Source organism: Panthera onca, chromosome D3 (assembly GCF_046562875.1).
Source record: "Panthera onca isolate mPanOnc1 chromosome D3, mPanOnc1 haplotype 2, whole genome shotgun sequence".
NCBI lineage: Eukaryota > Metazoa > Chordata > Mammalia > Carnivora > Felidae > Panthera > Panthera onca.
The window spans coordinates 10,609,638-10,636,658 of record NC_138350.1 but is presented as its reverse complement, the minus strand read 5'-3'; the positions used below and the strand labels follow the sequence as shown (position 1 = coordinate 10,636,658).

Below are 27,021 nucleotides of genomic sequence, written 5' to 3'. Positions count from 1 at the left end.
ATCTGGAAAGAGGATGTTGAATAAAGAAAGGTGTTGGGTGGTCACAGGTGCCTGAGGCCCAAGCCAGCTCTGGCCTGCGTCTCGCTGATTCTGGGTCAGATAAGACGAGAGGAAAAATTCCCTGCCCTCTTCCTCCTGAATTCATTGCTGCTGGCCTAAGAAACGTCCATTACATTATCTGTTTTTTTTTTTTCTTTAAGTAATTGGGTAAAACACACAAAGGGAACATTGAAGATGTAGATTGGTTTGAAATTAGGAAACCACAATTAGTTCCTTTTCCTGTGAGAGAGAGAGGGAGGAAAAAACCCTTCACAGATGTATAAAAGGCACTCTCCCCCCCCCCACACCCACTTCATCCCCCCCTCCCTTGTTTCCCTTCCAACTTATCTAAATCCCTAGCCATGTACAAATTTGCCATTTTCCAGGGTGACCGGCTTTGATGGAAGGTAGGTGCTAATAAGAATAATGCAGAGGGTGAAATCTTTCCATTTTGTTTCAGCCAAAACCATATTTACATTAAAAGGAGATATGATGAGCAGGGATTACGTGAATAACGGATGATGCTCTAGAAACAGCATGAACCAACTGGCACCAAAGTGAGCCTCCGAACTAAAAATACCGTTTCCCCAAGCTAGACAACTTTGACAACCTTTTCACACACACACACACACACACACACACACACACACACACTTCAGACTCTTGCACTGAATCGCCCTGATCAATAATTTAGAGGGCTGTCAGAGGACAGGGAAATGTGCCTTACGGGAAGGCCTTTGCTGCTAGGGCAAGGCAGAGGTAGGAGCTGGGGCTTTAGGGCAGAGGGGCCTCCCCTCACCCGGGACTCCTGCTTTCCAAAGGAGATAGAAAGGGAGGGAGAGAGATCCTCTGAGTGGGGGGGGAGGAGACTTGGGTGATCCTTCCAACCTACACAGATGGGTCCAACCCTATTTCTCTCAGGACACTGTGTCTTCTTCCTGGCCAAGGGCATGGCGGGGGGGGGGGGGCTGTCTGCTTGAACCCCAAGAAGAACTTCCAGCCTGTTTGGGTCACTGGCAAAGATAAAGATGAAGTGGGCGCAAGAGGGAACACAGGGGCAATCCAGAAACACAGAAAAGCAGGAGAGAATTCAGAGAGGGCCAAAAAAAAGTCAGAGAAAACAGAAAGGAAGAAAGAAGATGAAGAAAGGATGGAAAAGAGAGCAAATCAGAAGCAGAAGGAACAAGAGAAGTTAACGGCTGGTGGGGGCGGGGGGGGGCGGGTAGAGACAGACGGGAAGGAGAACTAGAAACAGAACAAGACAGAGACAAGGGAGAGGAGAGAAAAGTTCAAAGAAACAGAGCCAAAAAGATTATACAGGTCTACAGTCACAGTCCTGAAGGATGAACAGAGACCGGGACCTCAACCAACCAACCAAGCGGCCAACAAACAAAAACAAAAAAGAAACAAAAGATGGGTGTCCTGTCTGGTCCAACCTAGAGGCTTGTGCCTGCCCCCAGAGGGAGGAAAGATAGGGAGGCTGATTCCCGACTCCTGGCCAGGGAGGAACTGAGCTCTTAAAGCAAGCTTTGGGGAGGGGGTGGGTGGGTGAAGCGACCGTCAAGCTCCAGGAGGAACATCTAGCTTCCGTGGTCTGTGCTGAGGTCCTCTAGTGGGTTCAGAGCTGTATATGGCAGAGTCAGGGTTTGGGGCAGCACAGGAGTGCTGAGGTGGGGAGGAGGTTGCTGGCAGCATTTTGCAGGACTCACAAACACTAAGCTAGGCACTCCGGAGACAGCTGATTCCCTGGGATCTCTGGCAGGAAAATCAAGTCCCCAGTTAGCAGAATGGGGCGGCCAAAGAGGGTGGGAGCCCTATAGCCACATACAGTGGGTTTCAAAGCTTGTCAATTTCAAAAGCAAAAACAAAAACAAAAAGGCCAGATCCTAGGGGGGGGGGGCGGGGCACTGGACAGAAACAGGGAGAAACAGGGAGCCATCTCTACGCTGCCAGGCGATCAGAGAACCCCTCCCCAGTAAAAGTTTCTGCGTTGACCTGACCACTATAGGAAACTTCTTAATTAGGCCTCAGACCCCTAGAGAAACACGGATGTCTTTATGTCAACAGAGTTTCCAATTTACCGACACCTCGGACTGAAAAAAGCTGGGCGGCAAAGGGGGGGGGGGTGAAAGTTTAAGAGGGAATAAGCGTGTAATAGTCCCTCGCCAGACCTCACACATGCTGAAGAGAGTATTTACAGCAAACTTGCCAAAGTAAACCACCCCGCCTACCCACCAACCTTTCCCCCTCCCTCCCCCCTTTTTTGTAAACTTCAGATAAACACCATTCGGTCACAAAAGGGTCGGTTTGTCCCTTTTATAGTTGGAGGCAGGCAGTGCCATAGGGAAAAAGTAGGATCAACCAGAGGCTTCCCGGGGCGATTCTTTGGGAAGGCTAACTTCTCTGCCGCATCGGTGGCCCGGACTATGAAGATAGGTGCTTTGGTTTCGCATTTGTGTGCGCCTACACGAAATTTGTTCTGAGGCTCCTCTGCCCCTTCCCCGCTTTACCATCTACACACACACACACACACACACACACACACAGACACACACACACACACACACACACAGCTTCTCCTTAAACGCTGCAGGCATTACAGATAGACAGAGGTGGGTTTTGTTTTTTAAATTAAAAAAAAAAAAATCAGGCCTGCAATTAAGTGAAAACTCTTTTTTGCAAAAAGGTGCAGGACTATCTGGGGGTGACCAGAAGTTCTGTGGGTCCTCTCCGAACTTTGCAAGCCCCCCCCCCCTTCTCCGACATTTAAAACACCACTTTCCAGACTCTACCGAAGGCCAGGCTCCTTCAATGTTTCCCGTATGTCTTTTGTTGAGTGTGAGGCGGGGGGAGAGACAGAGAGAGAGAGAGAGAGAGAGACTATCGTGGGGGTCTGCAGAGAGAGAGAGAGAGAAGGCCGTGTAGACCCCGCGTCTGGAGCCTAAAGCCGTGGGTCCGGGGGTGCGCTAGCCTTGTGGGTTCCCCCCGCTGCCAGGCCTGGCACAAATCTTCGGAACGCGCTGGCCAATGTTTAACCCGAATGCGGTGGCCACCAGGCCGCTTTTGTTTGTTCGCAAATTAATCACCCAGCGCACGGCCGGCGCCAGAGTGGGTTTATCACCCACCGGGAGGGGGGCGCGACGGCCCAGCAGAGACAGAGGAGTTCGCACCTTCCCGCTTTTGATCCCGAGTTACCGCGGCCTCCCAGCAGAATACGAGCCTCCCGGGGCCGAGTCTGGGAGGTCAGTCATAATTGGCGGAAGTTTGCAGACCATTAGCAAGATGTCGACATTTTCGATCCAGAACCCCGCAAACTTTCCTCTCTCCCCCCCCCACCCCCAACCCTTGTGAGCAAGAATGGGGGACGGGTTATGGAGCGGTAACAGGGGTGACCCCAGGGTTAAGTCAGAACTACGGGCAAAATACAGGCATTGGAGGGAGGGGGCCATGTGAGGGCCAGAAATCCCGCTCGGTCCACGCAGGGGCCAGAGGCAAGTCGAGATATTTACGAGTGAAATTAGCAAGCTCCCTTCCCAAGTCCAAAACAGAAAGGAGGCCAAGAAAGCGGAGGACCTAGTGAAACATCTCTCTCCCGTGCATCTGGTCGCTTGAGGGCACCGAGACAGTGAGGAGTGGGGGGGAGGGGGTGTCAGTCGCATTGTGGCTGCAGAACTACTTTCTACGTGGAGCGGCCGGGCAGAGATTGGCTGGCGAGTGCAGGCAAAACCAGATCGCGGGGATTTGGGGCCGCTCCTGAAAGCGCCGCCGAGCTGCCCCGGGCTCAGGAGGCGAGCCATGTGGGGGAGGGGGTGGGCTTGGGCCTCCAGAGACTCGTGAAACCCTGCAGTGACCTCGGTGGAAGGCGTAAGGAGGGGTAGGCCCGGCCTCTCGCACCCTCCAGGATCGGGCCGCGAGGGACGCGGGGAGGGGGCGTCTGACACCCCAGGGCCCTGCCGCCTCTCTCTTCTCTCTCCCTCTTTCTCTCTTCTCCACCACCGGCACAGAGACACCAGAGAAAGACAGGCCGAAAGGGAAAGAAGGGGGTGAGATGGCGAGCCAGACGGAGTTCGAAGAACCACTCCATTCTCTCTGGTGACTTCAGGGAATTCTCAGCGCTGGCGCCAAGCGCTCTTAACCATGTGCGTCAAAAATGCGAGGCTGGAGAAGCTTGTCGCCTCTAAAGTTCCGCCCCTATCTCGAGGCCGTTGGCCCACAATAGAAGTGCATTTCACCCTCCACTTGCTCCCATTTCGGAGTCTGGGAGCTGGGGGCGTGGGGATGTACAGGGCGGACTAAGAGAGGACCGCGCTGGCTGCCTACACACAGACACACACATCCCAAGCCTTGGGTTTCTTAGCCCCCTAGGCCTTGAAATCAAACCTTTCTCCGCTCCTTTACACTCAAGGAAGCTCTCCACCCAGAAAGGGTAAAAGAACATTCTACCCAAGATTTCCATCCATCCAGGCAGGGACGGCCCAACTCCCTGCCCGGGCACCCCAGAAGCGAGAAATGTGGGTTTGGGGAAGCCTCTGATCCAGACAGGGAACCTGTGGTAACATACCAATTCCGACGCCTCCCTCCCCTTCACCCCCGCTGAGCACCCCCCCCCCCCCACACCCTACCTGAACTGGAACCAGTCACCTCGCCTCTGGGGTGGGGGCGTATCGCGGTTTGTTTTACAAATTCACCCCCGACTTCTGGTGAGATAAGTCCCCGGGTGGAGAAAGGACTGAGGCACTGGAGAGATAAGTGCAATGTCCCGAGAAGATACAAGGAGGGCGCGCCTCCCCCTACCAGCTCTCCCAGGGCCGCCGAGGTGAGGGCAGAGGTTCGGCCGGGGCAGGCCCAGAACCTAGTCCCTCGCCGCGCTCCTTCCGTCCCGATCTCCATTCTCTCCTCTACCCTCACGCACACATTCAGGTGGAACTCGGGGAGCCCGGATTCGGATAGAAGACGAGATCTTAAAAGGGCTGGCAAATGCATTTCAAAAAAATCCCCGAGTCCGCCTCCCGGGGTGAGCGCAACCGGGGCCGGAGGCGCAGGCTGTGTACGTGTTTGCGTGTACGTGTTTTCGCGCGGGTGGCTCGGTCCCGGGGTGCCCGCGCGTGTCCGCGCGCGGGAGCGGCGGGGCGCTTGGGTCCCCGCCCACGGCCTCGGGTGGGGCCCGGGGGAGAGGGAGCCCCCGCACGCGTGTGCCCGGGAGCCCGCGAGCCCAGGAGCCGGGAGCCCGGCGCCGAGAGCCACCCGAGCTCGGGAGCCCTTCGGCGGCGGCCGGGCGGAGCTGGGCTCCACGTGGGGCCGGGGAGCGCGCAAGCCCGGAGTCTCGGCGCTCGCCTCTCCGCCGCTGCCGCCTTTTGTTGCGGCCGGCGGCCGAACGGCAGCTCGCCGGGGGCTCGGCCGTCCGCCTGGCCCTCCCGGGGCCGCGGCGAGAGGGCGAGCCGCAGAGGGAAACGGCCGCGGCGGCCGGCGAGGAGAGGCGAGCCGAGCGCGCGAGAGGCGAGCGCCCCTGCCCGGCGCCCGGCGCGCTCTCCGCCTTCCTGGCCCGGCTCGCTCGTTCCCTCCTCCTCCCCCTTCCTCCCCGGGCCCTGCCTCCTCCCTCGATCCGGGGCTGGATGACTGAGGCATTTCAGACGTGGGCTGAGCCAGCGCGAGCGAGCGAGCTCAGGGGCTGCAGCGATCTCTCGATAAGCCACCTAGAGGCGACTCTGTGCGCGCTCCCCAGTGGCTCCCCGCCCTCCCTCTGATCATGTTGACATATTCACAGGACAGGCAGTAGTACCGATGCGGCGCTGCGACGTTACAGTTTCCGACACCTTCTTTTTATAACTCGGCTCTATCCCCCAGCACTCGACCTGTGAAAACCACGCCTATGCAGCAACACAATTGGTCCGAAAGCGTCAAAGAGCCAATCAAGAGGCCTCCGGCTCCCCGCAGCCCACAGCACAGCCCGACCTTCTAGAGCCGCCGTGCAGACGCCCGGGGAATTCTAGAGGCGGAGGAGGGTGGCGCGGAGCTCTCGCTCGCTCGCTCTCGCTCCCTCCCTTTCCTCGCGCTCCCTCTCCCGCTCCGTCCCTCTCTCCCCGTCTCCTGTCTCTCCCTCTCTCTCCCTCTCTCTCTCCCCCTCTCCCCTGTTCATTCCCCCCACTCAATCCTCCCTGCCCTGCGCGTCTGGACGCAGATTTAGGAAGCGATTTCGCTCACGTTTTAGGACAAGGAAGACAGGCGCGGGAGAGGAGCGCCGCGGGACTCGGATTGCAACCCAGGACACCCTCCGGAGGCTCGGAGCAGAGGAAGGAGGAGGAGGGCGGACGGAAGCCAGTTTGCAGTTCAAGTTTTGATAGCGCTGGTAGAAGAGAGCTTGAATCAGAGATTTTTTTTTTTTTTTTTTTTTAAAGGCGAGAGACTTTTCCGCTCTCTCGCTCGCTGGCGGAGCCGGGTCTAGCGCTACAGCAGACGCCTCCAGCGAGAGAGAGGGAGAGGAAGAGAGACAGGGGGGCGGGGAAGAAGGAGAAGAGAAGGTAAAAAGTCTCTCGGAGCTGAGTCGTCCGCAATCGCAACAAAGAACCGGGGGCCGGGGAGCGATTCCTGGGACCGGGGGCTGAAGTGTCGATTCGGCTAAGCGGCGGGGCTCGGGCGCCAGTGAGACCCTGCTCGCTGCTCTCGCCTGTGAAACCGACTTCCAGGAGCGGCTTTTTAAAAAACGCAAGGCACAAGGACAGTCACCCCAGCGACTATGTCTCCTGATTTCTCGCCTTGCCCTCTTTAAAAGAGGCACTCCCCCTTCCCCAAAAGACACTTCCCCCCCTTCCCTAGGGTGCTTTAGTTGTGATCCCCCCCCCTTTTTTTTTTCTTTCTTTCTTTTTTTCTTTCTCAAACTATGTGCTGCTGTTAAAAACCAAAACAAAACCAAACAGCAGCTGCGGACTTGTCCCCGGCTGGAGCCCAGCGCCCCGCCCGGAGTGGATGAGCCTCTCCATGAGAGATCCGGTCATTCCTGGGACAAGCATGGCCTACCATCCGTTCCTACCTCACCGGGCGCCGGACTTCGCCATGAGCGCGGTGCTGGGTCACCAGCCGCCCTTCTTCCCCGCGCTGACGCTGCCTCCCAACGGCGCGGCGGCGCTCTCGCTGCCGGGCGCCCTGGCCAAGCCGATCATGGATCAATTGGTGGGGGCGGCCGAGACCGGCATCCCTTTCTCGTCCCTGGGGCCCCAGGCGCATCTGAGGCCTCTGAAGACCATGGAGCCCGAAGAAGAGGTGGAGGATGACCCCAAGGTGCACCTCGAGGCCAAAGAACTTTGGGATCAGTTCCACAAGCGGGGCACCGAGATGGTCATTACCAAGTCGGGAAGGTAAGCACGCAGCAGGGCCCCCTCCCCCAAGCTAATGGAGGTGTTTTCTTCTCCCCCCACCTTGCCTTTATCTCTCTCTGTTCCCAGAATACCCGGTTTGCCAGTTACTCGGGCTTAGGCAAAACTTGGTTCCCCTGGAACCAGGTACAGACATTCCCCGGCCCCTGCCCCACGGGTGGGAAATTTCGGCTTACCTGGCCCTTTGCAGCCCTAGTTCCTCCCACCTCGGTCGGCACCCTGGATTCCCTACAGGCTAGATAGGATTTTTCCAAGGCACTCAGACATCTCCTGCAGGAAGAAAGAAAACCACCCCATGGCAGGAAGTTCGCTGTTCAAACCTTTCTGGAACATCCTTATGTCTTTGTTGATGTTCTGGGTTTTGTTTGTTTCATTTTGTTCCCAGAGAGAAAAACTTCACTGCCCTTTTCTTTTGTGTGGTAGTGGGAGACCCCGAAGCTGGCTCTCCATTTGCCCTTTCTGCTCTCCAGCCTAGCCTCTGGGTCTGCAGGGGGGCCTGCGCTGGCCTCCGGCAGGGTCACAGAGAAATGGAAGGGCATTTGGGTTTGTTTGTCTACACTGCTTCACGTGTCCGTAATCCGAGGGAGAGTTTAGGCAATTTTGGATAATTAAGATGATGTTTGCAGATCCAAGGCCCCTGGAGAGACACATGCTGCTTTTTTCTATATTACCGACCATATTTTATATAACGAAAAGGTCCTTGCCTGACCGAAACCTGCCTGTCCCTTAAAATCAATGATTTTTTTTTTTTTATGGCATTGAAGTCCATCAAGGCATAGTGTTGGAATAATAGAAATAAACTCCCTCTCTTGAGGGATGTCTCCAGCTTTCGGTATCTTTCCTAGCAAAATGAGGCCAAAGCTGGGCATAAAAATTCTCTAAACCTAGAAGACATTACCTCGGTTTCACAGCGAAGTGCTTCCTTTCGAGTCAGGACCGTGGGTTGCCACCGCTTCTGGGAAATAAGAAGCTGTTGGTGGTACAGCCTTGCCTTTCGGGACGGGCCCGAGCCAGGGGAGAAATGTGGTTAGCAGCATGCCAGGCAGATTGGTTCTCAGGCCCAGAAGTCCACCCCAAACTAGAGAATTCGTTTTGAGAACTCACTGAAGGCCGGTTTCATTTCCCCCAGAGGCGGGTTCGCTGCTCCGTAGCAGGGAAGCTGGACGTTTATTTCCTTGATAAATTTAACTTTTTCTCAGCAGTGGCGAATTCTAGCCTTGACTGACCCCACTTTAAGTAAAATCCTACCCCTAGCTGTTTAGAAGTAGGCACTCTGGGGACAGGGGGGAAAGGCCAGAATTTCTCTGTAAAGAGGGCCATCTGTGAAGTCCGACAAGAGGAAAAAATTGTGGAGAGATTATTAGACGCTGTAGAGAAAGGGAGTGCCATAATTCACTTGTTTTGAACCTTGAGACATTTCGCCGTGGAGAAATTGAGGGTACGTAACACTTCTGTCGTGGAAGGATATGATATTGCCCTCAGTGGCCTTCCTCTGAAACAGAAACTCCTCAGTCAATCACGGCAGAAAGTTTTGAATTTGATTGAAATATTTTAGGGTAAACAGGGACTCAAACCCAAGAGCCTGAGCCATTTCTTTTTCTCTTCCCTTGCTGTTGTAGGCGAATGTTTCCTCCATTTAAAGTAAGATGTTCTGGGCTGGATAAAAAAGCCAAATATATTCTATTGATGGACATTATAGCTGCTGATGACTGTCGATATAAATTCCATAATTCTCGGTGGATGGTGGCTGGTAAGGCTGACCCTGAAATGCCAAAGAGAATGTACATTCACCCAGACAGCCCGGCTACCGGGGAACAGTGGATGTCCAAAGTTGTCACTTTCCACAAACTGAAACTCACCAACAACATTTCGGACAAACACGGATTTGTAAGTTTCGCCGCTCAGTAAAATTTTCTCTTTCTTCACCTTAGCCAAGGCAGCGCTTCCCCTGTCCTTGTAAAATCACAGGTTTCTGCTCAGACTTCTCCCTCGCCCTCTGTTGCTAAGTGTAGCAAAAGTTGTTCGATCGGAAACAGAGCCAGAGAGAGGATTCCGGGGTGTTTCTCTTTGGATAATGGAAGGCCTGGCGCTCTAAAAGAAACGAGGGCGAGAACACTCACCACTCGCGTTCTGTGGCAACTCCAGGTCTTGGTGAACGCCTGACTGTGAAGTTAAAAACCAATTGTGAAGCTACAAAATCAATTTTAAAGTTATGTGTCTGCCAGGAATTTGTTTTGAGCTATCATACTTCTGTTTGGAAACGAGCCTTATTATTTCTTGGGCGGGGGGTTAAGGTTCAGAGCCCTGGCTACGTTGGTTAAAAGCGTGTGAGTACATTTTTGGAAAGATTTTTTTTTTTTTTTTTTCTCCTGCGAGAAAAAGAAACTCGGGCTTAGGTGAAAGTCAGGTTTGCTAGAAATGAGACGGAGCTCTCCAGGATAAAAATGATGTGCATGTTGGAGGTGTATGCATGGAGTCGGTGGGAGAGTCCTTAGAAACTTTGAGGAGACCGGAATTGCTTGTAAAAGTCAAGCCAAACACCTTTTGCCCCCTGCCCCTCCCCCTCCCCAACATTTCAATAAAATAAACCGAGTGATAAGCGAGGAATCAGCAGAAAGATTAGGCCCAGGAAGATGTGAATGACGCGGAAATATCTTCAGCGGGCAGGAATTGCATTTGAAGCCTTTGATTTGATTAAGGCATAAATATTCCTCTCTAGAGTTCAACCTTGCAGGGCTTTAAGTGGATTGGGCTTGTCAATTAGTGGGCGCTTAAAGGACTGAATCATTTTGTAAATTAAAATGCATGTTTTTCTCTATCTTTTAAGACTTTGGCCTTCCCAAGTGATCACGCAACGTGGCAGGGGAATTATAGTTTTGGTACTCAGGTAGGCTAGGGTTCAAGGTACGAACGGACCTTAGATGGTGAGGGTGGGGGGGACCCTTTGGAAACCGAGGAGCAGTTTGGATTCTCCAGAAGATAACATGTGTGGAGCGGAGTGTGCCCAAAGAGGTGCTCCGAGGAGAGGAGGTGGGCTCCAGACGAGCTTGGTACCCTTCGGTGGGGTAGATGTCAGCCTGGCAGGGGTCCTAAGGCCCCGTTTGTCTCACTAACCCTTTTTTTTTTTCTTTTTTTTGCTGTGTCTCCCCTCTCCCCTGCGCCCCCCCCCCCCCGCCCCCCGCAGACCATATTGAACTCCATGCACAAATATCAGCCACGGTTCCACATTGTGAGGGCCAATGACATCTTGAAACTTCCTTATAGTACATTTCGGACATACTTGTTCCCCGAGACTGAGTTCATCGCCGTGACAGCATACCAGAATGACAAGGTAACCAAAAGGCGCTTTTTCTTTTCCACGGCGACATTTCCCCCCTCACCTTTAAGCTGCCTGGGGAAGACACTGAGGGATTTACAAAAGAATTGGGACGGGAGAGGCTCAGTTTTCTTCTGTGATTTGAGCTTCAGGGGAGCTTTTGGGGGGGAAGGGGCTCTGAGCGCGTCCAAGAGGCAGGGAACGCACAAAACAAAACAAAAACTTGACCAGCTAGGACTCCAACGCGGAGTGAAAACATGCCAAACTAACTTTGCTAGTGAGCAGCTCCTGTAACCGTGTTGCCACCGGCTTCCCCACTCCTGGCTTTTTCTTGTTTGTTTTGAGGCTCAGCTTCCTCTCCTTCTGGAAGAAGCATCAAAAACCAGGTTCCAGGTTCTAAAGGCACCAGCTAAAAAGTTAAGGCAAAAGCCATTTGGGATATCCTGGGAGGAGAATCCCATTGGAGAACAGATTTTCTCCCCTAGCCAGAAACCCTGAGTAGCTGGTCTGGTTTTTATTACCTTTTATGCTGCTGTGTTTTTTATGGTGTGTGTGTGTGTGTGTGTGTGTGTGTGTGTGTGTGGTTGGAAAAACCTCCTCTGATCACAGGGTCATGCTAATCGATTTGTCTGAGGCTTTTGAGATGAGATGACCAAACTCATCCCTTCATTTGAGGGTTGTTTTTTTTTTCTCCCTTGGGCCTGAAGCCCAGATTAGAAGTACCCCCAAATGGACCAGTAGGCAGCACCTGGTATGTCAAGTTATGCTGGCCTGAAGGTCATGGGCATGTGCACTGAGAGACCCGGGGAAAGTGAAGCTTGCTGATTCCCCAGCTCCCAGCTTGACTGTCAGCAGGCTTTTCTGGGGGTGCGAGCAGCAGAGGACCCCTGCTCTTCTGAGCCCTGTTTCCTTTTGCATTTGAATACGTTGTCCCCACGGGTGGGTGCTCTGACTTTCTAGATCTCTTTTTTTTTTTTCCTCTAAGGGAAGGGATTTGAAAGATTACATACTATGGCATTTTGCCCCAGCGTGCAAATGCACGCTCCCTCTAGACCCAGAATCCTGTGAATCTGAGTTGTTAAAGTAATAATAAAACATTGCATTTTTGATGGGACAAAGAGGCCACAGGCCTTCTCCAACCTAAGGGGGGGTGACAGAGCATATAAATGAAAACAAATGTTTCCAGTGGTCATTCAGTCCTTTGACATCTGTAATTGTCAATATTGTAATTCCTCAACCCTCCTCCCCCGCACCGACCCCAACCCAGCAAAAAAAAAAAAAAAAAAAAAAAAAAAATCAAACCCACTCTGGCACAAGAGCAGCGAAACCCCATAAATCATTTTATTAGATTCACAGAAAAGTTTGGAGTGTATGCTCTGTGTGTGTGTGTGTGTGTGTGTGTGTGTGTGTGTGTGTGTTTGGGGGCAGGATTTACGCCGTATTTTATGATTAATTGCACTGTATGAAAAAAAACAAAATGAAAGCATAATTTTAAGATCTACAGGTTGTCTCTTTTGACAACTTTGACAGTCTTTCCATTTCTAAACCCAAGCTCTCAAGGCTGCCTGCAGAACAGAATGAGGCATTTCCCAGACGGTATAATTTCAGTCTGGAATCCCTGCTGTGGCTTCCTATGGGAGGTGTAAGCCATGGTGTAGATCCTTGATTTTTCTCCGGGTCCCGTCCACCCTTACAACCGTTATTCCTCTCCCTTTCTCTTTAACCTGGCATATACGAATGACTTCTTTTGGCGGTCCAATTTCTAGTAGACTGAGTTGGGGGGGCGGGAACTCCCCCCGAAACATTCTAGAAAATGAAGCCAATGTCTCTTTCTTGCTTGTGTCTCCTCCTCTAGATAACTCAGTTAAAAATAGACAACAACCCTTTTGCAAAAGGTTTCCGGGACACTGGAAATGGCAGGAGAGAAAAAAGGTGAGTGGAGACCCTTAACCACTATTTTCTCAGGTAATTTGGAGAATTATTTTCCTTGGACCCAAGTCTCAACTGTTAGAAGCGGGATGCAGGCACTTATATTAAGAAGGTGTGTGTGTGTGTGTGTTGGGGGGGGGGTGGTGGAAAAGAATTGACCGCCTCTCTGCTACCTGCTTGCAAGGACATGAACTAGGCCCACACCACACGGTCTCTGGAAGAAAAGTGTCAGGGATAACAGATCATATACAGTCGCCTATTCATTCCTAATGAAGTTCATCCCAGCCAGGTCCCAGGAAAGGACTAAACCATTCACAAAATGCTTTGGAATTTTTGCAATCTTGTCTTGCAAATACGGTCCGACAGAACTGAGGCCCCTTGAGAAATCTAGGATGCTCTCCTTCATGGGTATACATATCATTTTGCATTAAGCAGACAGCTGGATAGTATATGGAAGCAGCTCTCCCCTCCCCCACCCGCTTTCAAAGAATTTCCAAAATCCAGAAGATCAGCCCAGATTTTTAACCTCTCCCCTTGCGGGGTGGGGGTGGGGGGGTAAGCGTTAAAAAATAATTTCCAGCATCCACATAGATTTTTTTTCTCCCCCTCCGGTTACGATGGGTATGTCGGTAACACAATTAAAGTGCACCATGAAATAAGCAAGTTGGCAACCGCGGTCTTAGCAACCAGTGGGGAGTTTGGAGGCTGTGTGTGTTCACCAGCTGGGGCACCCAGTTCACCCTCCTTCTATAAGGCCGGCCGTTCAGCTGTCTGTGGCCCGTGCTCTTGCCCTAATGAACTGCTGATCTTGAGTGGAGCTGAAGCCTTCTTCCTCCAACAACCTCCTCCCCTCCGTGCCACACTCAGGCCTCCTTACAGGCTCCAGAACAATGCTCGGGTCTCTGCCTCGGGGCAAGCAGGTTTCAGAGAAACCGTGGGTGGTGGGCAGGGTGAGGTGTGCCCAGTGCGCCTCTTTGGAGAGGGTGAGGCGGACAAAGAGGGGAAATGTCTGTTCCGCTCTGTGACGCTGGGTGTGGGCTTCTGGCACAGAAAACAGCTCACCCTGCAGTCTATGAGGGTGTTCGATGACAGACAGAAGAAGGAGAATGGGACCTCAGATGAGTCCTCAAGCGAACAGGCAGCCTTTAACTGCTTTGCTCAGTCCTCGTCTCCAGCTGTCTCCACCGTAGGGACATCGAACCTCAAAGGTAGGACCTGATCGCCTCCAGATTCTCCACTCCAGGTTTGGGGGTGGGGGGGGCGGCTGGGAGATTTGGGGGGTGGGGGTATCCACCAGGGACCCTGCCCTTCAAAAACTTCAGATGCTTCTTCAAGTCCCTAAGCAGGAGCCACAGTTCAAAGAGGGTGGCCAGGTGTGTCCCCGTCCCTCAGGTGTATAAAGGAGAACTCCGAACCCCCTTCCTGCAAACCTTGGTTTGGCTGAGGCCGGGGTGGCTGTTCCTTCTCGGTGGGGCCATCTTTGAAAACTTGCGCGGAGCACGTCTCTGTCTCTGTCTCTCTCCCTCAACTCTCTCCAAGCTAGCAACTGCTGACTTTTTACTGTCTTTGAGCTCTAGATTAAAATGTATTTGGCCTGAGGCGGGGGGGGGGGGGGGGGGGGGGGAGGGTGGGGCAGGGAGGGGATTCTCTGCCACCTGGAACAGGGACAGTGGCTGAGAAAACGTCCAGCTTTAGGGCCAACAATGGGAAAACAGCACTGGGGAAGCAGAGGAGGCCCTGGGGATCCAAGTAGGGAGGGTAGGGGAAAGAGAGAGAGAGAGAGCGCAGACAAGATGCTTCAAATCCCCAGTTAGTTCCTGTGTTTAAAGAACAAGAACTATTTATTTGGAAAGACACACACACTCTCTCAACGGGAAGAAACCTGTTTTTAAGTGAATTAAAATGAAAGTCCATTATGACTTCAGTCCATTTAAACTTTAAACATAAAATAGGATCCCTTTTTCTTTTCCTTTTTTTTTTTTTTCCTGGGGGGAGACCCACAGAGGGTGTGGTGAAAGAATCTGTGATTGTCCCAGGGTGGGTGAGCGGGCTGCCCCCATCAGTCTGCAGGGACAGGGGCAACAGAAGGTTCCAGTTGAATGTGTGTGTGTGGAGGGAGGGTGTGGATTTCTGCCACTGCTACCAGGGCAGGGTTCAAACGGATCCTTCTGGAAGAATTCACAAATTTCTGGAAGGTGCCAATCTTGGACACTCACTGCACAAAGACTCTGGATAGTAACTAGGAGGTGTTCCTGAAGTGAGTTTTAGGGTACGTTTAATTCTGTTTCTAAAAAGTGAAGGCAGTGAACTGGGGAAAGGCGAGTAAAGGCTTTGACAGGGTAGGAGCTCAACGGACGATTGCAAAAAATAGTAAAAGTCCACTAGCGGTTGGGGGAGGGGGAGTTCTGTGGGGAAGGGGTTCAGTTCTATGTAAATATTGTAAATTGAGGGTTAGCTTAGTGAATCATCCCAGTAAAGTTGTGAGGTGTCATTACTCCCACTTTGCGGATGAGAAAACTGAGGCCCGGAGAGGTTAAGGGGCCGGCCGGGGACCACACAGCTAGTACATGGCCGAGCTGGGATTCAGACCAGGCAACTGGAGTTCCCCGCTGGCCCAGATTGGAGCTCACGCCCTTCCGCTTGGCTTTTGTGCCCCTCCTATGGTAGATCTGTGTCCCAGCGAGGGGGAGAGCGACGCCGAGGCCGACAGCAAAGAGGAGCACGGCCCGGAGGCCTGCGACGCGGCCAAGATCACCACCACCACGTCGGAGGAGCCGTGCCGCGACAAGGGCAGCCCCGCGGTCAAGGCGCACCTCTTCGCCGCCGAGCCGGGCGGCCGGCCCCGGGACAGCGGGCGGCTGGACAAGGCGTCGCCCGACTCGCGCCACAGCCCGGCCACCATCTCGTCCAGCACCCGCGGCCTGGGCGCCGAGGAGCGCCGGAGCCCGGGCCGCGAGGGCGCGGCCACGTCCAAGGCCGAGGAGGCGCGCGCGCTGCCGGGCAAGGAGGCCTTCGCGCCGCTCACGGTGCAGACGGACGCGGCCGCCGCGCACCTGGGCCAGGGCCCCCTGCCGGGCCTCGGCTTCGCCCCCGGGCTGGCGGGTCAGCAGTTCTTCAACGGGCACCCGCTCTTCCTGCACCCCGGCCAGTTCGCCATGGGGGGCGCCTTCTCCAGCATGGCGGCCGGCATGGGGCCCCTGCTGGCCACCGTGTCCGGGGCCTCCACCGGCGTCTCGGGCCTGGATTCCACCGCCATGGCCTCCGCGGCCGCGGCGCAGGGACTGTCGGGGGCGTCGGCGGCCACCCTGCCCTTCCACCTCCAGCAGCACGTCCTGGCCTCACAGGTAATTAGGGGTCATCCACCGGGCTCTCCAGACCCTCCCTCGGGGTCGCTCTGCTTACCCCGCCCTGCGTGCAATGCCAGACCCCCACCAGTCCCCCTGGCCTAGGAGCCCTAATAATAATAATTAATAATAATAATAATAATAATTGCTAGGTCGAGGTTTATCTCACTGACTCAGCATAACCTGACACTCCCTCCCCCCCCCAAAAAAAAACTTCAAATTTTTTTCTAAGTTAAGGGCTGTTTCTAGTAGAGTAGGTAAGCAGTAATCATGCTTAATGGCTCTATCTGGCACTTCGGTTGTGCTCGGTCTGTTCTGCTGTTGTCACCTCCCCTTTATAGACGAAGTGGCAGAGGCCCAGAGATGTTGAGTCACTTATCCAAAGTCACACAGCCTGTAAGTGGTGGGGCAGAGGCGCTGACTTCAGGACCTTCTTCAGGGTCTATGATGTCGGCTTCAGAGCTCTAAGGCCTCTCCAATGGCTCATAGCCAACCGCCCCGCCAGGGATCACACAAGGGGGAGACCACGGCCTGGGGAGGGGCAGGGACTGCTTTTGGGTGGGAGTTGAGCCTTCTGCCTTTCCTTCCAGTGGGAAGCTTGTCCCCTGTCCCTCACCCCAAGCAGGCCAGCCTGTCCCCCAAAGGGTTAATGGTTTGTGCCTGTGTGGGAAATGTCAGAGGATAGGGGCAGACTTCTTCGGCTGGCTGTGGCAGGCCTGGCGGCCTCTTATACGGGTCAGACAGCTGTGCTGGGGTGCAGGGCAGCTGGGGAGAAGTCGGGCCCGCTGGAAATGCTCTGAACCCAGCGAGAAAGGTTCTGTGGGGTTTTCTGCACGCCCTTGCCTTTGTTTTGTCTGAGTACATTCGTCTCCCTTCTCTGAGCCAAGAGGCAGGGTTTGCTCCCCTCTGGTGGGGGGGGGGGGGGGAGGGGAGGAGGGAACTGAGAACAGGGCTGGCTTCTGGCCCTTCCCCTTGCTCCCCTCTCCTTCTGGAGACCCTGTCCTGGAGGGGCTGCCTGGGCAAACAGGTAGGTGGTCAGGGTACCTACCCCAAGGCAAAGGACAGAGAGAACTGGCCCAGGCCAGGGGGCCTGAGTTTTAAATTCAGCTTCTGGAACTTGAAGCTGAGTGGCTTCCTGTACCTGTGGGGCCTACCTCAGTTTCTCTACCTGTAATACCAATGTATCAGGCCAGATGATTTCTTTGTCTCCGTTTAGAGCAAACACCTTTCGCTCCCCCCACCCCCAATTGCCTTTAGCAAATGTATGTCCCATAATTTATACCCTCTGCTACCTTTGTGGCTGGACTAGCCTGCAGCCCCATTTATCAGGTGCACCGACTGACCCCAGTGGGAGAATTTCTAACAGTTCTGTTGGTCAGGTGCCCCATGTAGCGCGTTGCGGGCCTTAGCCCATTCACTATGCAAAGTCCCAGTAAGGGTACGAACTATCTCGTATATCCCTGGGTTTTGTTGTTGTTGTTGTTGTTGTTTTTCCTCCGTAAGAAAGCTGGGGCACAGGGAGTAAAGTGGATCTAGAGAAGGAAAGCTGAGTGCCCCAGCCCCAGAGATTAATGACTTGCCCAAGGCCCCAAGGTTGGGGGGAGGGGGCGGGTGGTCGGCCGAGGTTGGCTCCTCCCCGCTGCGCAGGCCCTGCGGGCCGATTCACCGCCTGCGTTTCTCTTTCTCCCCGCAGGGCCTGGCCATGTCGCCTTTCGGAAGCCTGTTCCCTTACCCCTACACGTACATGGCCGCGGCGGCGGCCGCGTCTTCGGCCGCGGCCTCCAGCTCGGTGCACCGACACCCCTTCCTCAACCTGAACACCATGCGCCCGAGGCTGCGCTACAGCCCCTACTCCATCCCCATGCCGGTCCCGGACAGCAGCGGCCTGCTCACCACCGCCCTGCCGTCCATGGCCGCGGCCGCGGGGCCCCTGGACGCCAAAGCCGCCGCGCTGGCCGCCAGCCCGGCCTCGGTGGCCGTGGACTCAGGCTCGGAACTCAACAGCCGCTCCTCCACGCTTTCCTCCAGCTCTGTGTCCTTGTCGCCCAAACTCTGCCCGGAGAAGGAGGCGGCCACCAGCGAACTGCAGAGCATTCAGCGGTTGGTCAGCGGCTTGGAGGCCAAGCCGGACAGGTCCCGCAGCGGGTCCCCGTAAAGCCCTCCCTAGAAAAAAATCTCTTCATTCCAGTCTCCAGTCTGCAGTGCACTTTGTTGGATGTAAAATAAACCACGGGCGCGCCGTGGGGTTGGCCCTTTGTGCAGTCCTGTCTGGGAAGGGGTGCCGGACTCCTCGAGAATGTGCTAGAAACAGGCCCTGTCTTCTTGGCGTGGTTTATATATCCAGGATCTGACTCAGATTCTGGGGCCCAGAAATGTCTGTTGCCTTGAGCTGTTGGGGTAGGAGTTAAACCATTTATAGCCACAGCACCTCCCGCCACAAGGCTGGTCTGGTTGCTGTGGGGAGAAATAAAGGTAGCCAGGCCCACCAGGAGGGGAGGTGTTGAAAGGCTTCTCCCCCAGTGCAGATTTATATATATATATTTTTTCCTTCACCGTGTCAAGTAGAAACAAAAACAAAATTAAAAAAAAATATACTGGGGACAAATGAATACATTAACATGATTCTGTTTGTGAACATTAAAACTTTATAGTGACTTGCATATCAGTTCTAAATAAATGACTGAGCAGCATTGTTTGGGGAAGGAAGTCCTTGCCATCCTTCTTTGGTCTCTATTAAGGAAATCTGTGTCTTTTTAATATTCTTGTGATGTTTTAAGAGCCGCTATAGGTCTCTTTTTGCATGATCCACAGTAATGTATTTGTGGTTTTTATTTGAATGCTTGCTTTTAGAGAGAAAAGAACATGAACCCATACTTCCCCCCCCCCCCCCCCATTCTCTACCCTCCAATCGGCAATCCCAAGGGGGGGAGGATTTAAAGGGAAGGGGTAGGGAGAACACACACACACAAAGTGAATTTATTTTATCTCATCTTTGTAGCAGGATTTATGTCTCAGTTAATTCTCTTTCCTCTATATGCAATAACAAGGTTTTAAGAAAAATAATAAAGAAGAAGTGAGACTATTAGACAAAGTATTTATGTAATTATTTGATAACTCTTGTAAATAGGTGCAATATGAATGCTCGGAAAATTAAACTTTAATTTATTGACGTTGTACATAGGTCTATGTAAATAGGATCGCAGCCGCCTGGTTTTGTGTTCTTGTTTTCCTTTCGTCAATTTTATTTCAAGGCCACAGGATCGCTTTTAAAACTAGAAAACACACTTTCTGCACCGACACCAACAGACTTTCAAAAGAGCTGTCTGAAAAAAAAAAGTTTTTTCTTTTTTAGTGTCCAAGAATGGGGGGGGGGGGGGAAGCACCATTGTCTATTTCACCCCAAACTGGGGAGGTGTGCAACTTACCTTAAGTTCCTTAAAATATAACACCCTAAGAGTGTTTCTGAGATTGCTTGGGGAGGGGGGGTGGGGGGGGGACCGGGAGTGCAGAGGCTGTGGATTGATTTTCTAATTTTTCTTTTGTATTTGTATTTGCTAGTCTGATTTCTTCAAAACGAAGTGGGATTGACTACTGTCTTCAATATTGATGGTGTTTTGAATTGGTGCCTATGAGTCAGGTGCTGAGGGATGGTTTAAAGACAAAAATTCATGAAGGTATATTTTGTGTTATAATTGTTGATGAGTTCTTTGGTTTTCTGTATTTCTTCCCCTCTCTTTAAAAACAGCATTGAAATTTCAATAAATTTTTATTGAAATGTCCCTGGGCCTCGTGTGAAGTGCTTTCTTTAGAAAACTTTGCTGCAAACGGAGGCTTCTGTCCCCTCTTGCTTCCTCAATCCCCTTCCCTTCGCCTTTAAGTAATTAAGACCGCCCCCACGGAACCCAAATGAGCTGTCACTCAAGTTCCAAAGCTAAAAACAAAAGTCCCTTACTGGGGCGAAGGGAGCCGCTCCGATCTGAAATTACTTTTCCTTTAAATTAGGGAGCAAAACGAGAGACGGGAAGAGAAGACTGATTAGAATCGGGTTGAATTGCAATTTCAGATACTTAAGTTTTAATGGAAAAAGAATGCTCCCCTCCCCAAGTCCGTGGTTCCCACACGAGTCCGACCAAAAATACGGTCGAGGACTGCGAACGTTTTCGTTTTAGGCTCGCTCTCCCTTTTCACGTCCATCCGGAAAATGCAAGTCAAAACTATCTCCTTGCATCAGTGTGCAAAAAAAAAAAAAAAAAAAAAAAAAAAGGCGAGATCTCGCCGCCAGACCAGGCTGGGCAAGGCAGCGACCCTCCCGGGTGGTGGGAGACCTGGCAGGGCCCCAACGTCCCCCGTGTCTCTGCTGGGACCCTGCTGACCCAGGGCTCCCCAACGTGCGTGCGGAATGCGGCCAGCTCCGCGCAAACTTAGCTGTGTCACGCGAGGGGGAGGCAGGTTTTCACCGCCAGGGAAAGGTAATTCGAGGGCGCATAGTTGACCCCCTCCCAGGGAAAAGTCACCCAGGAGGCTGACACCCTCCTCCGGCCCTCCCCTCCAGCCAGCCTCCAGGCTGTTTGGGGAGTTGCCTTTTGAAGTTCAATTTATTTTTGAAACATTCAATAAAAAATAGCGAGGCCGTGACAGCCTTTTGGTCTCCTAGTGTCCCCACCCCCACCCTCGCCGTGGAGGTGTATTTGTGCGGGGGGGGGGGGGGGGAGGGGGGCGGGCAAGGGAAGGTTCTCGAGGCCTTTTCTTGCCCTGGGGGCCGTGACGTGAGGACCCAGCCGGAGCCTGCCTGGCGGCTGCCTCCCTCCCCCTCCCTGGAGCCCGCCAGCCCGGCCCCAAGTCCCTGTCACCTTCGGGCCTCTTGAATGGCCGGCAAGGAGGATCCCTCTCCCCTCCCTCCTCCCGGACTTGGAAGGGGATCGAGGTCGGGACCTTTGGGGGGGGGCGGTGGGGGGAGTGGCAAGCTCCTTGCATCTCCAGCCAGGCACGTGGGGCGCCACACACCCTCTCCAGTGCTGTCTTCCCGGGTGAGAGGGCAAACGACCGGGGGTGGGGGGGGGGGGGCTTGTCGGGCCTGGGGACCTTTGGGGCGCTGGCTCCCCGCAAGGCTGGGAGATTTGCGGGGTGCGCGCCCACCGGGGCCGGCTTTTGGCCCAAGGATTCGGCGCGGAGCCCGCGCCCCTGGAAGGTGGCAGTGGGCAGGGTGTGCCCCGTGCGCTCTCCCTCCCGAGTCGGGGAGCAAAGAGCCTCGGCCTCGGAGGGGGAAGGAATGCTTTTCTTTCTCAGCTCCCATCTGCTCCCCCCGCCCCAAGACTCTCGGACAGTGCTCAGACGTGTGGCCGGCCTCTCCCACCGCTCGCCCCCCCCCCCCCCACCCCTTAATCTCCTGTGTATCTTATTTGTATGTAGTGATGTTAATGAGTAACTCTGGTGGCGCTGATGGACGGGGGGTGAACCGCTCGCAATCTCTCTGGGTTTCGTGGCCTATTACTCACCTGGCGCCGGTCGCAATCTCGCCGCGGGCTTTATGGTGGCGGCGGCCGCCGCGGAGGCCACTCGGGGCCGGCGCCTTCGGCTTTTTTTTTCCGGGCTTCGAGTGCCACCTATCTGTCTGGCCCACGAATGCGCCCCGGTCGCCGCGGCTTGCTGGGCACCCCAGCGCCTCCCGGGTTCCGGAACTCGGGCGTTTCACCTTTGCCCCTTCGCAGCCTCGCCACCCCGGCCTGTGCTCCCCTCCTTCTCTGACCACCCCCCCCCCACCTCCCCACGTCCCAGCGTCAGAAGAAGCAGTGAGTGGTCGCTTTCCTGGGTATCACTTTCACTCCTCTTTGGGCCTCAGATGAGAAAAACAGTCCTTCCCGTCTCTGGGTTTCCAAAGACAGTCAGGAAATCCAGCGAGGGGACCCTGCTCATCGTTTTCTGGCCAAGCGCCCTCCTGCTTGGCGTGGACATCTCCAGCAGTTTTCCCCGACCCAGCCGGGCGGGGGATAACCTGAGTTCTTAGTGGGCAGATGGAGAGAGGAAGGATTCCCTCCTCCCCCAAATTACATAATTTAAAATGTAGCCTGGATGCGACCTCCCTTTGCCTGGATGCGCCCTCTCTCTCTCATTCTTACTTAGAACTCTGGAATGTTTCGGTCTTTACCCTGGCCGCGTCTACAGGGACAAAGGCCGCGCGGCTCCAGGGAGCAGCAGTCCGTCTCGGCGGGGGTCAGAGCTGCGGCAGCCGGCAGGGCCGAGCGACTTCGTGATTTGTAAATTTAAGGTGACAAATGCGGGTGCCGGCCGGAGCCCTGCGGCCCCCGCCGCTTGGGGAGGTCGGCTCCAAGCCTGGCTGCGCCCTGGCGTCTGAGACCGGCGGAGGGGCGGGGTGGGGTCGCCTTTTGCTGTGCTTTGAGCCGCGGGTAAAGGCGTCCGGGTTCCTGCTGACCTCCCGGCGCTAATTGCAGGGGCCGAAGGGCGCGCTCCGGCAGAGGCAGGGGTCACGACCTGTGCGCTCCCTCCTCCCGCTCCCTCCTCCCGGGTCCCGCCAGCCCGAAGGAGCGGGGCGTGTGCACGCGGGCGTGCGTGCATGAGTGAGTGAGTGAGCGTGCGTGCGCGCGCGCGTGCAGGGCCCCCCTCTGGATCTGCGCCGTCCTGGAAACCCACTCCTTCCTTGTGGGGAAAGTTCTCGGCCCTTAGGCCCTCCAAAAAATTCCATCCGAGAAGGAAAACCCTTGTTGTGACCTTTCCCCTAAACCAGCACACGGGCAGCCGCCTTCGGGCGCTGCAAGAGGTTTGACACGCTTCGCGTCCGCGCGCTTTCTGCCTCGCTGGTTTCCAAATTCGACCTCACGGCAACCGGCCAAGAGAGAGGCTGCTGGGTGTGGGTGCCAGGCCGGGACGTGGGCTCCTCTGTACGTGGCCTCGGATGTGCGGACCTGCGGGTAGCGCTTTGGGTGTGTGAGTTCTGAGGCGCGCGTGTGCGTGTACTTGCTCGTGCCCGGTCAGCAGACGTCTCTTCCAATTTAGATTTCGAGGTGCACGCGCAAGACAGTTCCGGATGCAGATGCATTTGGTTGTTTTACAATCAAGATGCGTATAATCAAGATGTATATGTTGCAGATGTCGGCGTTCAAAGTACACGGAACGATAATAAAAGGAGCTGGCATGCAAGGGGCACGTGCGCGTGCCAGGCGCTCCGTTAAGCACCCCACCCAAGTGAGCGCACCATTAACCCCTATGCGGTGGGTATGATTTTTATCCCTGTTTGACAGAGGAGGAAACTGAGGCACACGACAGTTAAGTCACTTAACCAAGATCACCTGGGACACTGGAGCCGGAATTCCAGTCGAAGGGGACGCCAGAACCCACTTCAATCCCTCTTCCTAATTCAGGTGGAGGCGTATGTACGTACCTATGGTGCACGTGTCCCCGGCTGCAGAGAAATCTATGGGCGTGTTCCGGGTTTTCGTGTGTCTCACGCGCCCTTTGGAGGAGAGAACATTTTCATTTCTCTGGGCATCGGTCTAGCAGTGGGAAAAGTGCAGCTTCTTTTAGGTGTTCAATTCCCCCGCCCTCTCTCCCCGAAGGAGCCGTCCGGGCGAAGACAAAAGGCTGGATGAAGCGAGGGGTGCACCGGGGACAAAACCCCATTTAAAAATGCCTGTGGCGGGGCCCAGGGGCAGAAACCGCGTTCTCATTCTGATCTGAGTTGAGAGCCAGAGGGAATGACAGCGGGGCCGGCCTGTGCCGGGCCAGGCAGGGTGACCCCCGCTGACTCCAGAGTGTCGCCTCCCTGCGGGGTGGGAGAGGGACACTCGGGCTTGGGGTGTCTTGGGCGCCTCGACTCCAGGCCTCGGATCCTCCCTCTCTTCCTACATTCGCTGCGCTCCATCCGCCCAGGCGCCAAGGCCCGGGACTGCGTGCAGGTGGGGACCGCGGGCACCAGCACCATTTGTTTCTTTCCACCCTGCCCAGCCTCCCGGAACCTAAGCGAACTCAGTCGTCCCTGCCCTCTTCCGCTCAACTCTCTGGCCTCAGCTGGGAGCTCAGCTCGTGGGGAGAAAGATTCTGCGGTGAAGCGGGAGAAGGGGTGTTTAGTGCACAGCCCTGCTTAGCAAAAGGGGTGCCTGGTTATGGCGCGGCGCGGCCCAGCTTCCTGCAGCTTGGGCATCCGCAGGCCCCACGCACCTGGAGAGCCAAGGCCGGGTGGGCTGCAGGCCGGGCAGGGGTGAAACGACACATCGCTGGAGTAGGGACTGGCCACCCCTCTTCTCTGCCCCAAGACGCAAAGCGCTTCCTGCCGGGCAGCTGAGATGAAGTCAGGCTGCCTTTGCGTCTTGCTTGGATCGAGCAGCTTCGGCTCCGTCCCTGGAATGGGAGGCGCGTGGGGGCTTAGTGAGGGGACATTGGGACCATCCCGAGCTGTCCGGGTCTCCACCCCACCCCAGCCCCAGTCCAAAGTCCCCAGTCAGCCGGTCTCTTTGAGCTTTTGAAATGCGATCTCCCGAGCCACTTCGGTTTCCCGCTAATGACCCCGGCTCTGGTTTCGGGCTGGGGAATTGCACTTGGTGGGGGGGGGTGGGGGGGGGAGGATTGCTCCCCCAGGCCCGCGCCAGCCAACTCTTGCCGAGGCGCTCTTCCTGCCGGCGCGGTGCGCCCCTGCCCCCTCAAGGTCCCCAAAGCGTCCTGGATACCCAAGCACGGAACTGACACTCGCTCGCCTGACTTCCTTTCGGCCACTTTGGCGGTGCGGTTCGCCCCCGGCCCGGGTGTCGGCATCTTTAACTCACTTCCGCGGCGGTAGCTCGGGGAGAGGGCCGGCTGTTTGGGGGCGTGACTTCGTCGCACCCCCCACCCCCCTACCCCGTCGCCCGGTCCCCCAATCCTTCCAACACAGGCTTGGAAGCGAGGTGTGAGCCTGTTATGGGAGCCAGCCGAACAGTGGACCCATCATCCCGGGTCACCACCCGGCCTACCCCGTGGCGCCCACTCTCCCCAAGGCCAGCACCGGTTAGCTAATTGGGTATTTATTCTCTAGGGTGGGCGCTCTTCAAGGAAGCCAGAGCTCACGACTTCAGGGAAGCCGCAGAAATCACAGAAGTTTGTTCCTGTGCATATATTGGGATTTGGGGGCACGGGAGCCCTGCGATTTTGCCCAGAGTCTTGGAGACGCGTGAGCCCAACCAAATGAAGAACCCCTCGCTGCCCTGGGGACAAAAAGAAATGAGAGGAAGTTTTAGGGTGGTCCCTGGGGACTCTTGTCTTGGCCAGGTCAACCTTAGCTTAAGGGACTAATTCCATCTTTCTAACCTTCTAGAAGGACACTCTTTCCTTGCTAATTTTGAAGCTAAGCCTCCAGACCCCCAGGGCCCCAGGCATTGTCTAATTAGTTGACTAGTTAATGATATTAACTCATCAACCAAATGATTATGAACAATCATTATCACCCCTAATGAATTCTGTGTTAATTTCCTGTTGCTAGGCTTACCCTCACTCGACTAACACAGGCAATAAAAGGAAACCACTTTTCATAAAACAATTAGTTTTTATTACATTCCTCCCACCTCAAGATCTGGGGTGAGGGGAGCTGTAGGGGGGGTCCCCTTTGCGGAGAGACTCCTGGGGTCCAGGCGGGGGGGCTCCCTGGCCTCTACACCCCTTCACCGGCCCCCTCCGCATACACCACGGTGATATGGTGATATACCGGCAGGTTTAACCTTTGTTAGAATCTTCAGGAGGATTTACTTAGTTTTTTTTCATTAAAGTCACATCTGGTGGACTCCGGGGTTTGGATTTTGTACTATAGATGTGTATGTGTTGGAGGGGGATCCTTTGGGGTCTGAGGGCCACCTGAACCTTTTTCTCAGGGCAGAAATTAACAAGGCGAATGCTGGGACCTGGTTTAGGGCTGATAATTCTTTTTACCTTTACTGCCCAGCGGAGCTCAGCACAAGGTAGACACCTACCCAACTCCTGTGTCTGGGTCAAGTCTAAACATGTTCAGGGATCCCACTGCTTTGGATACGTTTTACAAAGCCCTCTGCATCTCTGTTAGGCTTCCCTCTTTGAGTTCTTTCACTTGTTATTCAGGCAGACACCCCGACAGCACTGGAACATTCGCAAGCACTCAAAGGAACACCCTACGCATTGCAGACTATTCAAGGGGAGAGGGCAGGGTCCCTCTTTCCTCCCCTCTGATAAAATAGGGTCCCAGGGGAAGCCCCTCATCACCCCACGTCCTGCCTAAATAAATCCTCTTTGGTCGTCCTTGGCCACTTGGGGATGGATTTCTTCCTGGCGTCAAGGCAAGGTTGATTTCAAACACGACGATGTAAGATTTAAGCTGAGCCTCCCTACCTCTCCCCCCCCCCCAGCTCCACCCCCCCCCCCCCCCAAATCAGCAGATCTTCCGACAACCACCACTTCCAATCAACAGTAATGCGAGGTTCCTCCCAGGGGAAGAAAAGAAAAAAACAACAAAAAAAAAAAACAAGCTACCTGTTTTGCAGAGCTCCGAGAAGGGAGGATCCATCCGTAAAAGCTGCTTCCCCCAACTTCCTCCCGCGCCTTTGCTTGGCCGTTCCTTTGCCGCCATCTGCTGGTCTCATGGAGAAGTGCATGCCCTTTCCAAGATTTCTGGGAGGCTTGTCATCCATCCATCCATCCGTCTGTCCATCCAGCAAATAATGGTGGCCAAGACACCGTCTCTGTTCTCATGAGACTCGTATTCCAGGAAAGCAAGCTTCATGGCCGTCCTTTGAAAGTAAGCTACAGAGAGAGTAAGATGTTAGAGGTAAGACCTGGAAGTTGGAGGCAGAGATATGGAACTAGCATATTGAGTCTGTCATCGACTCGCTGGGTGTCTCTGGGCCAGGTGACTTAACTTTCCCGGGTCTCAATTCTGCCTAAAGTAAACCTGGAATGACGGTACTCACAGGCAGGTGTGCTATACAGAGCAGAGGACAAAGAACACTTTTATTTGCAAAGTACCAGCTCCATCGACACCATCTGCCCTGTTTGGAATTACGTGACTACGCTT

General features: G+C 54.5%; 1 protein-coding gene across 2 annotated transcripts; it reads left to right on the top strand.

Moving 5' to 3' along the window:
* Positions 1–5,644: 5,644 nt before the first annotated feature.
* Positions 5,645–19,777, top strand: TBX3 (T-box transcription factor 3). Of its 2 annotated transcripts, XM_060612399.3 has the most exons (8): positions 5,645–7,391; positions 9,029–9,296; positions 10,237–10,296; positions 10,594–10,740; positions 12,581–12,657; positions 13,705–13,862; positions 15,322–15,998; positions 17,692–19,777. In XM_060612399.3, the coding sequence occupies exons 1-8, from the start codon at positions 7,003–7,005 to the stop codon at positions 18,151–18,153; spliced, it is 2,238 nt and encodes a 745-aa protein (XP_060468382.1). In that variant the 5' UTR covers positions 5,645–7,002; the 3' UTR covers positions 18,154–19,777. The 2 variants fall into 2 exon arrangements, with proteins under 2 accessions (XP_060468382.1, XP_060468383.1); XM_060612400.3 differs by lacking the exon at positions 10,237–10,296 and having other exon boundaries at positions 5,655–7,391.
* The last annotated feature ends 7,244 nt before the right edge of the window (positions 19,778–27,021 follow it).

Bases quoted from the DNA above. Each gene is read 5' to 3' on its own strand.
- TBX3 (XM_060612399.3), top strand. From the start codon at position 7,003: ATGAGCCTCTCCATGAGAGATCCGGTCATTCCTGGGACAAGCATGGCC. The intron at 10,741-12,580 runs GTAACCAAAAGG...CTCCTCCTCTAG, and splicing joins CAGCATACCAGAATGACAAG to ATAACTCAGTTAAAAATAGA. The intron at 13,863-15,321 runs GTAGGACCTGAT...CTCCTATGGTAG, and splicing joins AGGGACATCGAACCTCAAAG to ATCTGTGTCCCAGCGAGGGG.